The sequence below is a fragment of the Aegilops tauschii genome, chromosome 3, assembly GCF_002575655.3.
Source record: "Aegilops tauschii subsp. strangulata cultivar AL8/78 chromosome 3, Aet v6.0, whole genome shotgun sequence".
NCBI lineage: Eukaryota > Viridiplantae > Streptophyta > Magnoliopsida > Poales > Poaceae > Aegilops > Aegilops tauschii.
Genome location: NC_053037.3, coordinates 171,637,465 through 171,649,217, shown reverse-complemented (window position 1 = coordinate 171,649,217; position 11,753 = coordinate 171,637,465). Strand labels below are relative to the sequence as shown.

The window sequence follows — 11,753 nt, the reverse complement described above, 5'->3', positions numbered from 1 at the left end:
TCCACGAGGTACATGAAGAAATCATCACCAAAGGTCTTTGCAGTCCTTTGTCTCTTGCCCCTACCAAGGGTTTCCTCGTCATCCTCCTCAGGATTTTCATCATGTGTTTGTTCATAATATTCCATAGGGATGGCAGGTTCAGGAGTCTCCTCAGATTCCTGTCTATAAGTGCTTTGCGTATTTCTCATAGGAAAAATATCCTCGAAGAATGTAGCATCCTTAGACTCCATAATTGTACCGACCTTCTGGTCAGGTACCTCATATTTCACTACTAGAAATCTATAGCCAATGTTGTTCTTAGCGTAGCCCAAATTAACGCAGTCCACATTGTTGGGTCCAAGCTTACGCTTTTTGGGGATCGGCACATTGACTTTCGCCAGACAGCCCCAAGTGCGCAAGTACGAGAGTGTTGTCCTTCTCTTTGCCCATTTCTCATAGGGAGTGATCTCATTATCCTTTGTCGGAACGTTATTCAGGACATGACATGCCGTCAATATAGCCTCCCCCCACCATGCCTTGGATAAACCCGATGTATCTAACATGGCATTAACCAAATCAGTTAGAGTACGATTTTTTCACTCGACAACCCCGTTTGACTGGGGTGAATAGGGAGGCGTCCTCTCATGAATAATGCCGTTTTCCGCACAGAAGGAATCAAACTCACTCGAGAAGTACTCTCCACCACGATCTGACCGGACTTGTTTAATTTTCTTTTCAAGTTGATTCTCAACTTCTGCCTTATAGATTTTAAAGTAGTGTAGAGCCTCATCTTTAGTATTTAACAGATACACATGGCAATATCTAGTGGAATCATCTATCAATGTCATGAAGTATTTCTTTCCACCTTTAGTCAACACACCATTCATCTCACAAAGATCAGAATGTATGAGTTCTAATGGTGCCAAGTGTCTCTCCTCCGCGGCCTCGTGAGGCTTGCGAGGTTGCTTAGCTTGCACACATGAAAGGCACTTAGAACCTTTGGCTAAAGTAAAACTCGGGATTAAATCCAACTTGGCTAGCCGCGTCATAACACCGAAACTAATGTGACAAAGACGTGAATGCCAAACTTCAGATTCATTAACATTCGAATGAACATGGTTCACGACTTTAATACAAAAATCTGCGAGGGAAAGGCGGAACATCCCTCCGCTCTCATAACCTTTTCCAACAAAGAGTCCATATTTTGTAACAACTAATTTATTAGACTCGAAAACCAACTTAAACCCGTCTCTACATAGAAGGGAGCCACTAACGAGGTTCTTCTTGATGGCGGGGACATGCTGCACGTTCTTCAGCTGCACGATCCTTCCCGAAGTAAACTTCAGATCGACCGTGCCAACACCATGAACAGAAGCACTCGCGCCATTCCCCATCAATATGGACCCGTGGCCTGTGACCTGGTAAGAAGTGAACAATGACATGTGAGCACACACATGTACACCTGCACCTGTGTCCACCCACCAATCGGTGGGCTGAAACACTGAAAAAACAGTAAATAAATTACCGTACCCAGGTGCACCATTCTCATTGTTGTCCACAATCATGTTGACGGACTTGGAATCCTGTCCTGACTTCTTATACTTGTTTGCGCACTTGTTGGCCCAATGTTCAACCGAACCACAAGTAAAGCAGCCCTCGTCCTTCTTGTTCTTCTTGAAGGTCTTTTACCCTTCTTCTTAAAGTCGGTATTATGTTGGACACCGTTCTTTCCCTTGGGCTTGTGGGAGTTGAAGTTCTTCTGGTTCACCATGTTGGCGACAGAAGTCCCTTCCGCCCCTTTTCCGTGCGAGTCCTTTGCCCTTGAATTCTGCTCAACACTCAGATGGCCAATGACATCCTCCACAGAGAATTCACGCCTCTGATGTTTCAGAGTGGTGGCAAAGTTCCTCCAGGAATTAGGGAGCTTAGCGATTATGCAGCCCGCGACAAACTTGCCCGGTAACTCGCACTTAAGAAGTTCAAGCTCCTTAACAATGCATATTATCTCATGAGCCTGCTCTAATACAGGACGGTTTTCAACCATCTTGTAATCGTGGAACTGCTCTATAATATACATCTCGCTCCCGGCATCGGCTGCCCCGAACTTAGATTCGAGCGCCTCCCACAAGTCCTTGGCGACATGCACATGTAAATATGCGTCGACCAGTTTATCTCCGATGACGGTAAGAACTGCTCCGAGAAACACAACGGTAGCCTCCTTGAACGCCTTCTCCTGTTCAGGAGCAATCGTTCTCGTGGAGACACCGGTGACCCAGAACACGTTCATAGCCGTGAGCCATAACGTGGTCTTAGTCTGCCAACGCAAGTATGTACCGGTAAACTTATCCGGTTTCAGTGCAGCGGCAAAGCCACTTGCCGAAAAATTCCTACACATAATAGGTTTTTGGATTGTTGAGTAAATAGGCAATTTCTCGATTAAATTAATCCACGAGTAAATCAGTAGCATGACATTGACACAAATAAACGCATACTAATATTCAGTCAAACTAGCACATACTACGCTAATTGCAGAAAGATCTACGTATAACGCTAGCATGGCTAAAACAGAAAATAGTAGGGTGCGGGATAAACGAGTTATACCCTCCAGTAGGCCATGCAGAGGCCGCGGCGTCCTCGGCGGCACGTTCGGCGTCGGTGGACATGGTGATGATGAAGGCGACGCGGACGTAGAGGAAGTAGACGATCGAACGTGAGCAGGTGGGCGTGCGCGTAGGTGTGAGCTGGGCTCGGCTCAATCCCGCAACCCGCCGCGAGGCGGGCGGCGGAGGAGGAGTGCGCGAGGGCCTCTTCTTTTCTCAAGCTCCAATAGCATGTAGAAGAGAAACCCTTATAAGGAGGTCCAACTCCTCTTCCACTTCCGGGGTGGGACTAAACTTCCCACTACATTAGTGCCATATAACCCACATGGGCCCTTAGAGAGTTTTCAGAAATTGCTATATGGGCCTAGAGCCCATCCCAAATTTTAGCAAGATGTCCCCGGGAAGCTCCAGAGCCCCGCGGCCGTCGGCGTGCTGCGTCAGGTCCACCCCCACCTCCCTGGCGCCTCTCCCCAAGGCGGTCGCGGCCCACCGGACGACGTCCAGCCCAAACGCGTCGAACGGGGACAAAACCACGCGGAACACGTCGATGGGTGCCACGCCGTGGACCTCGAGGCAGCGGTTCACTGTGGCCACGATCTGCCGCGGGGACTGGCCGTGGACGAAGTCGCAGTCGGTGAAGTCGAGGACGGCGGAGGCGGCGAGCGCGTGGAGCCAGAGGCACGCCCAGCTCATGGAGAGGGCGCTGGTGCGGACGGCTTGTTTGAGGGGGACCCGGCCGACGATTGAGTGGAGGACGTCGTCAGGGAGGCCACTCAGCCGGTCCTCCTCAGATGATGATTCTTTAATAATTCTGCAATACTTTGGGTTGGACTCGATCTCCATTGCCCACGCGCGGTTGAGCTCGTGTAGAGCCTTCCAAGTGACGCACTGGGCTAGTACGTGCGTAGTGGTAATGCGATTTGTTGAATGAATCGTATGAGCGCTTTGGCCAGGCCTTTCATACGTGACATCGCCTTCTCTTGCAAGATTTGACTCCAAAAGATGAGATATCAGACAGAGTGACGTCGCGGGTGCTTCCTAGGCAAGGAGCCGTGCGCGCGATTTCAAGTATTCAACGGGTCAATTTCGGGCTGGAAATGCCACACTCCTAGGTAAGATTTTACCGCACCAAGCTGCTGCTAATCTGCAGCTTTGTGGAGAAATTCGCAGGGGCACGCAATGGCAACACACACATTTTGTGGGCCGTAGAATTTTCTCGTGGTTCAAAAAATGGCTGATCCTCTACATAATTTTTCGCTTTTGATTACCATGAAGACTTTGCTCAAAAATAAAAAAATCACCACAAAAACCCTTGTTTTTAAATAAAAAACATACGCCCAACTTTATAAATAAAGTCAACAGACGACATAAACTTTATTTCTCAAACAATTGACATATCGTTTGCAGTATGGGGAAGAATAAAGTCGGGGGTAATAGAGTCCGCGCGCGTAAAGTAAAGGAACCAAACTTAATACTTTAAGAGCTGACACATCAACAATAACATAACTTGACGGCACACAGGCCTACTATCTACTAGTGGCACTCAAAAAAAAAAAAAAACTAGCGGCAAGGGAAGACGGGACGCCAACGGAGAGAGCGCCAACGGTTCATCGTGCATGCGTGCTTTTGGCACGTTTCATCCATCTTATCTTGTATGTCTTTTCTTTTGACTTTCAGTTATATATGTATTACATCTTTTGAATTGGAGGTCCAATTTATGTTTTGTTTGCATATTTGTGTTTCTCGTAGCGAGGACTTTCAAACAAGACCACTCTTGAATATATTTTAACAAGTTTTAAAACTATTAAATTGCAAATATGAAAAATTAGAATTCATAACATATTTTTTGTTAAGTCATGAAGTTTTACCAAGTTTTAAGTTCATGTTTAGGTTTTAGAGTTTAGTTGGTAGTTATTTTAGTTTTAGAGTATTGGGTTTAGGATTAAGTTTTTGTCAAGTTTTAGCAAGTTCAACAAGTACACGGACTTCGTTTTTAACCAAATTTTAACTTTCGAAACTTGATAAATTTTAAAAATTGTCAAAACCTTCCCAAGTGTGTTTTTGTTTCAAAGTCCTCATCACAAGCAAAACAAAATATAAATTTTACTTTCCGTTCAAAGGATATAATTAATATTAAATAAAATGGCATGGGAGGTGGAATCAATGGAGCATCTAATCTGATAAAAGCATGCATTCATGGACCCCCCTCCCCCAACCCCCCCACACAAAAAAATCGGCTATATGGAGTTTCCGCATCATCTATAGCCAACCCAATAGCCCACTCATACAATATTTAGTCATATGATATGTCATTAATATATGACCCACATTCTTGTCTCATAAAGAATGTTGCAGCCCATGTTAAAGTTGGATGCAACTCCGCAATCTCCTTCCCTTCTCTCTCCTTTTCCTCTCACCTTCAACTAGGCAAAAATCTAATGATGCATCTCTTATATTCTACATATGTTATCCTATTATGCTTGCTCTCAGGCTAAGCCATGCATATGAACTTTCCACCTTTCTGAATTACGAGCTAGATGGGCGGTCCACAATGTCCCAAAAGGTGTGTCATGACCCCTACATGCTATAAATCTCCTCTCAAGCTTTGTGTTTCAACAAACTTATCACGGTGTGGCCTGACCATCATAAAGAACAACATTGGCTTTGACTGATCTCATTTGCTTGCGTTCCTTTCTTTGCAGAAGTTGTGTGTAAAGAATAGTAATGCTGACTTTGGGACGGACAAACATCTATAATCATAGGTTATCGATGATATATTATGATTATCTATTTCTATGGGACCGCCTAGGCATCAAGCGATCATTTCCAGTTGAATCGATGTGCTATTGTTCTTCAACATCCTTCTCTGCCTTGGCCCACTCTCCAACTCAGGTCTAACTGCCGTGTGACGCCTGACCACACAGCCCTGCCCAATCCGCAGCTGGCGCCTGCACCCCCACTCTCTTACATCAACGACGTTGCAGCGAGCCATGTCGTCACCGTCTCCGGTGAGGTCTTGGCTCGTCCTCGACGCCATGATGTCCTTGTTGCCGCATTGTCCCCGTCTTCAGTGAGGTCCTGGCTCATCCTCGTCGGGACTCTGGAATCAAATTCAAGCAAATGAATGCTTAGCCAATTTGATATTTTATTTGTAGATAGCTAAACTTATAGATCTTTGGTTGATGAAAATAGAATACTTAAATTTGGATCAAAGATCATACTAGTCGGGGGGTGTCCAATCATCAACAATCCTCTAATGAAGTACCTGTGATTGAATCTTAGCATATCCCCCCGCCCCCGCCCCCCCAAAAAGTGCCAAGTTATTTCAGACATTTCAGAAGAAAATAACACCAAATTTGCCGCACGTGGATGGCATGATATTACAATGACTAGTGGCAATTTAGGAAGTGTTAATATATTGTCAAACTGACTTTTAGAAGGTTCCTATACATCGTCGTTGTTGTAGTAATGACTTCAACCCAACTCGACGTCCCAACCCCTATAGTACATGGCACGCCACATAGGGGGTCAACAAGGGTCAAGGCCAGTGAACAGAAGTCAAAGAGGTCAATAATAGTTCAATCAAGCTCGAGTAGGTCCAAGAATAGTTCAATCATGGCAACAAATCGAAGGGAGAAGACCAACAAAAGAATAAGTTAATGTTGGGAATCGTTGCGTGGAAAACAAAAAAAAATTCTATGCACACTGATAACCCACAAGTATAGGGGATCGCAACAGTTTTCGAGGGTAGAGTATTCAACCCAAATTTATTGATTCGACACAAGGGGAGCCAAAGAATATTCTCAAGTATTAGCAGTTGAGTTGTCAATTCAACCACACCTGGATAACTTAGTATCTGCAGCAAAATATTTAGTAGCAAAGTAGTATGGAAGTAACAGTAACGGTGGCAAAAGTAACAGCGATAGTTTTGTAGTGATTGTAACAGTGGCAACGGAAAATTAAATAAGCGAAGAACAATATGTGAAAAGCTCGTAGGCATTGGATCGGTGATGGAGAATTATGCCGGATGCGATTATTCATGCAACAGTTATAACATAGGGTGACACAGAACTAGCTCCAATTCATCAATGTAATGTAGGCACGTATTTCGAATATAGTCATACGTGCTTATGGAAAAGAACTTGCATGACATCTTTTGTCCTACCCTCCCGTTGCAGCGGGGTCCTATTGGAAACTAAGGGATATTAAGGCCTCCTTTTAATAGAGTACCGGACCAAAGCATTAACATATAGTTGTTGGAAATATGCCCTAGAGGCAATAATAAATTGGTTATTATTATATTTCCTTGTTCATGATAATCGTTTATTGTCCGTGCTAGAATTGTATTGATAGGAAACTCAGATACATGTGTGGATACATAGACAACACCATGTCCCTAGTAAGCCTCTAGTTGACTAGCTCGTTGATCAATAGATGGTTACGGTTTCCTGACCATGGACATTAGATGTCGTTGATAACGGGATCACATCATTAGGAGAATGATGTGATGGACAAGACCCAATCCTAAGCATAGCATAAAAGATCGTGTAGTTCGTTTGCTAGAGCTTTTCCAATGTCAAGTATCATTTCCTTAGACCATGAGATCGTGCAACTCCCGAATACCGTAGGAGTGCTTTGGGTGTACCAAACGTCACAACGTAACTAGGTGACTATAAAGGTGCATTACGGGTATCTCCGAAAGTGTCTGTTGGGTTGGCACGGATCGAGACTGGGATTTGTCACTCCGTATGACGGAGAGGTATCTCTGGGCCCACTCGGTAATGCATCATCATAATGAGCTCAATGTGACTAAGGAGTTAGCCACGGGATCATGCATTACGGTACGAGTAAAGTGACTTGCCGGTAACGAGATTGAACAAGGTATTGGGATACCGACGATCGAATCTCGGGCAAGTAACGTACCGATTGACAAAGGGAATTGTATACGGGATTGATTGAATCCTCGACATCGTGGTTCATCCGATGAGATCATCATGGAACATGTGGGAGCCAACATGGGTATCCAGATCCCGCTGTTGGTTATTGACCGGAGAGGCGTCTCGGTCATGTCTGCATGTCTCCCGAACCCGTAGGGTCTACACACTTAAGGTTCGGTGACGCTAGGGTTGTAGAGATATTAGTATGCGGAAACCCGAAAGTTGTTCGGAGTCCCGGATGAGATCCCGGACGTCACGAGGAGTTCCGGAATGGTCCGGAGGTGAAGAATTATATATAGGAAGTCAAGTTTCGGCCACCGGGAAAGTTTCGGGGGTCACCGGTATTGTACCGGGACCACCGGAAGGGTCCTGGGGGTCCACCGGGTGGGGCCACCTATCCCGGAGGGCCCCATGGGCTGAAGTGGGAAGGGAACCAGCCCCTAGTGGGCTGGGGCGCCCCCCATGGGCCTCCCCCTGCGCCTAGGGTTGGAAACCCTAGGGGTGGGGGGCGCCCCACCTGACTTGGGGGGCAAGTTTCCCCCCTGGCCGCCGCCCCCCCCTTGTAGATGGGATCCAGGGCCGGCGCCCCCTCCCAGGGGGCCTATATATAGTGGGGGGAGGGAGGGCAGCAGCAGGACAGCCCCTGGCGCCTCCCTCTCCCCCCTGCAACACCTCTCCCTCTCGCAGAAGCTTGGCGAAGCCCTGCCGAGATCCCGCTACTTCCACCACCACGCCGTCGTGCTGCTGGATCTCCATCAACCTCTCCTTCCCCCTTGCTGGATCAAGAAGGAGGAGACGTCGCTGCTCCGTACGTGTGTTGAACGCGGAGGTGCCGTCCGTTCGGCACTCGGTTATCGGTGATTTGGATCACGGCGAGTACGACTCCATCAACCCCGTTCATTGGAACGCTTCCGCTCGCGATCTACAAGGGTATGTAGATGCACTCCTTTCCCCTCGTTGCTAGTATACTCCATAGATGGATCTTGGTGATGCGTAGAAATTTTTTAAATTCTGCTACGATCCCCAACAGTGGCATCATGAGCCAGGCCTATGCGTAGTTACTATGCACGAGTAGAACACAAAGCAGTTGTGGGCGTTGATGTTGCCAATTCTTCTTGCCATTACTAGTCTTATCTTGATTCGGCGGCATCGTGGGATGAAGCGGCCCGGACCGAACTTACACGTACTCTTACGTGAGACAGGTTCCACCGACTGACATGCACTAGTTGCATAAGGTGGCTAGCGGGTGTCTGTCTCTCCCACTTTAGTCGGATCGGATTCGATGAAAAGGGTCCTTATGAAGGGTAAATAGAAATTGGCATATCACGTTGTGGCTTTTGTGTAGGTAAGAAACGTTCTTGCTAGAAACCCATAGCAGCCACGTAAAACATGCAACAACAATTAGAGGACGTCTAACTTGTTTTTGCAGGGTATGCTATGTGATGTGATATGGCCAAAAAGGATGTGATGAATGATATATGTGATGTATGAGATTGATCATGTTCTTGTAATAGGAATCACGACTTGCATGTCGATGAGAATGACAACCGGCAGGAGCCATAGGAGTTGTCTTAATTTATTGTATGACCTGCGTGTCAATGAAAACGCCATGTAATTACTTTACTTTATTGCTAACCGTTAGCCATAGTAGTAGAAGTAATAGTTGGCGAGACAACTTCATGAAGACACAATGATGGAGATCATGGTGTCATGCCGGTGACGAAGGTGATCATGCCGCGCCTCAAAGATGGAGATCAAAGGCGCAAGATGAAATTGGCCATATCACGTCACTTTATGATTTGCATGTGATGTTTATCATGTTTACATCTTATTTGCTTAGAACGACGGTAGCATAAATAAGATGATCCCTCACTAAAATTTCAAGAGACGTGTTCCCCCTAACTGTGCACCGTTGCGAAGGTTCGTTGTTTCGAAGCACCACGTGATGATCGGGTGTGATAGATTCTAACGTTCGAATACAACGGGTGTTGACGAGCCTAGCATGTATAGACATGGCCTCGGAACACATGCGAAACACTTAGGTTGACTTGACGAGCCTAGCATGTACAGACATGGCCTCGGAACACAAGAGATCGAAAGGTCGAACATGAGTCGTATAGTAGATACGATCAACATGGAGATGTTCACCGATGATGACTAGTCCATCTCACGTGATGATCGGACACGGCCTAGTTTGACTCGGATCATGTATCACTTAGATGACTAGAGGGATGTCTATCTGAGTGGGAGTTCATTAATCAGATGAACTTAATTATCATGAACATAGTCAGAAGGTCTTTGCAAATATTTTCATAGCTTGCGCTTTAGTTCTACTGGTTAAGATATGTTCCTAGAGAAAATTTAGTTGAAAGTTGGTAGTAGCAATTATGCGGACTGGGTCCGTAAACTGAGGATTGTCCTCATTGCTGCACATAAGGCTTATGTCCTTAATGCACCGCTCGGTGTGCTGAACCTCAGCGTCGTCTGTAGATGTTGCGAAACATCTGACATACACGTTTTGATGACTACGTGATAGTTCAGTGCGTAATGCTAACGGTTTAGAATTGTGGCACCAAAGACGGTTTTTTGAAACGTCGCAGAACATATGAGATGTTCCGAAGACTGAAATTGGGATTTCGTACTAGTGCCCACGTCAAGAGGTATGAGACCTCTGACAAGTTACTTAAGCCTGCAAACTGAGGGAGAAAAGCTCAATCGTTGAGCATGTGCTTAGATTGTCTGAGTACCACAATCGCTTGAATCGAGTGGGAGTTAATCTTCCAGATGAGATAGTGATGGTTCTCCATAGTCACTGCCACCAAGCTATTAGAGCTTCGTGATGAACTATAACATATCAGGGATAGATATGATGATCCTTGAGCAACTCGCGATGTTTGACACCGCGAAAGTAGAAATCAAGAAGGAGCATCAATTGTTGATGGTTAGTAAAACCACTAGTTTCTAGAAGGGCAAGGGCAAGAAGGGATACTTCATGAAACAACAAATCATTTGCTTCTCTAGCGAAGAATCCCAAAGTTAAACCCAAACCCGAGACTAAGTGCTCCTGTAATGAGGGGAACGGTCACTGAAGCAGAACTACCCTAGATACTTGGTAGATGAGAAGACAGGCAAGGTCGACAGAAGTATATTGGATATACATTAAATGAATGTGTACTTTACTAGTACTCCTAGCAGCACCAGGGTATTAGATACCGGTTCGGTTGCTAAGTGTTAGTAACTCGAAATAAAAGCTGCGGAATAAACGGAGACTAGCTAAAGGTGAGATGACGATATGTGTTGGAAGTGTTTCGAAGGTTGATGTGATCAAGCATCGCATGCTCCCTCTACCATCGAGATTTGGTGTTTGCGTTGAGCATGATTGGATTATGTTTATCACAATACGGTTATTCATTTAAGGAGAATAATGGTTACTCTGTTTATTTGAATAATACCTTCAATGGTCTTGCACCTAAAATGAATCTCGATCGTAGTGATACACATGTTCGTGCCAAAAGATATAAAATAGTAATGATAGTTCCACATACTTGTGGCACTGCCATTTGAGTCATATTGGTATAGAACGCATGAAGAAGCTCCATGTAAATGGATCTTTGGACTCACTCGTTTTTGAAAAGATTGAGACATGCGAACCATGTCTATTGGTATATATGCATGAAGAAACTCCATGCAAATGGATCGTTTGTACTCACTTGATTTTGAATCACTTGAGACATGCAAATCATACCACATGGGCAAGATGACTGAAAGGCCTCGTTTTCAGTAAGATGGAACAAGAAAGCAACTTATTGGAAGTAATACATTTTGATGTATGCAGTCCAATGAGTGCTGAGGCATGCAATGGATATCGTTATGTTCTTACTTCACAGATGATTTGAGTAGATGCTGAGAATATTTACTTGATGAAACACAAGTCTGAATTATTGAAAGGTTCAAGTAATTTCAGAGTGAAGTTGAAGATCGTCCTGACAAGAGGATAAAATGTCTATGATATGATCATAGAGATATCTGAGTTACGAGTTTGGCACACACTTAATACATTGTGGAAAGTGTTTCACAATTAATACCGCCTGGAACACCACAGTGTGATGGTGTGTCCGAACATCATAACTGCACCCTATTGGATATGGTGCATACCATGATGTCTCTTATCAAATTACCACTATCGTTTATGGGTTAGGCATTAGAGACAACCGCATTCACTTTAAAAGGGGAACCA

The 11,753-nt window shown here is 45.2% G+C and overlaps 1 protein-coding gene across 1 annotated transcript; it reads right to left on the bottom strand.

Moving 5' to 3' along the window:
• Positions 1–2,933: 2,933 nt before the first annotated feature.
• LOC109748809 (F-box protein At5g03100-like) lies at positions 2,934–3,422 on the bottom strand. The gene has a single exon (XM_020307824.1). The coding sequence runs from the start codon at positions 3,420–3,422 to the stop codon at positions 2,934–2,936; it is 489 nt and encodes a 162-aa protein (XP_020163413.1).
• Positions 3,423–11,753: the final 8,331 nt, after the last annotated feature.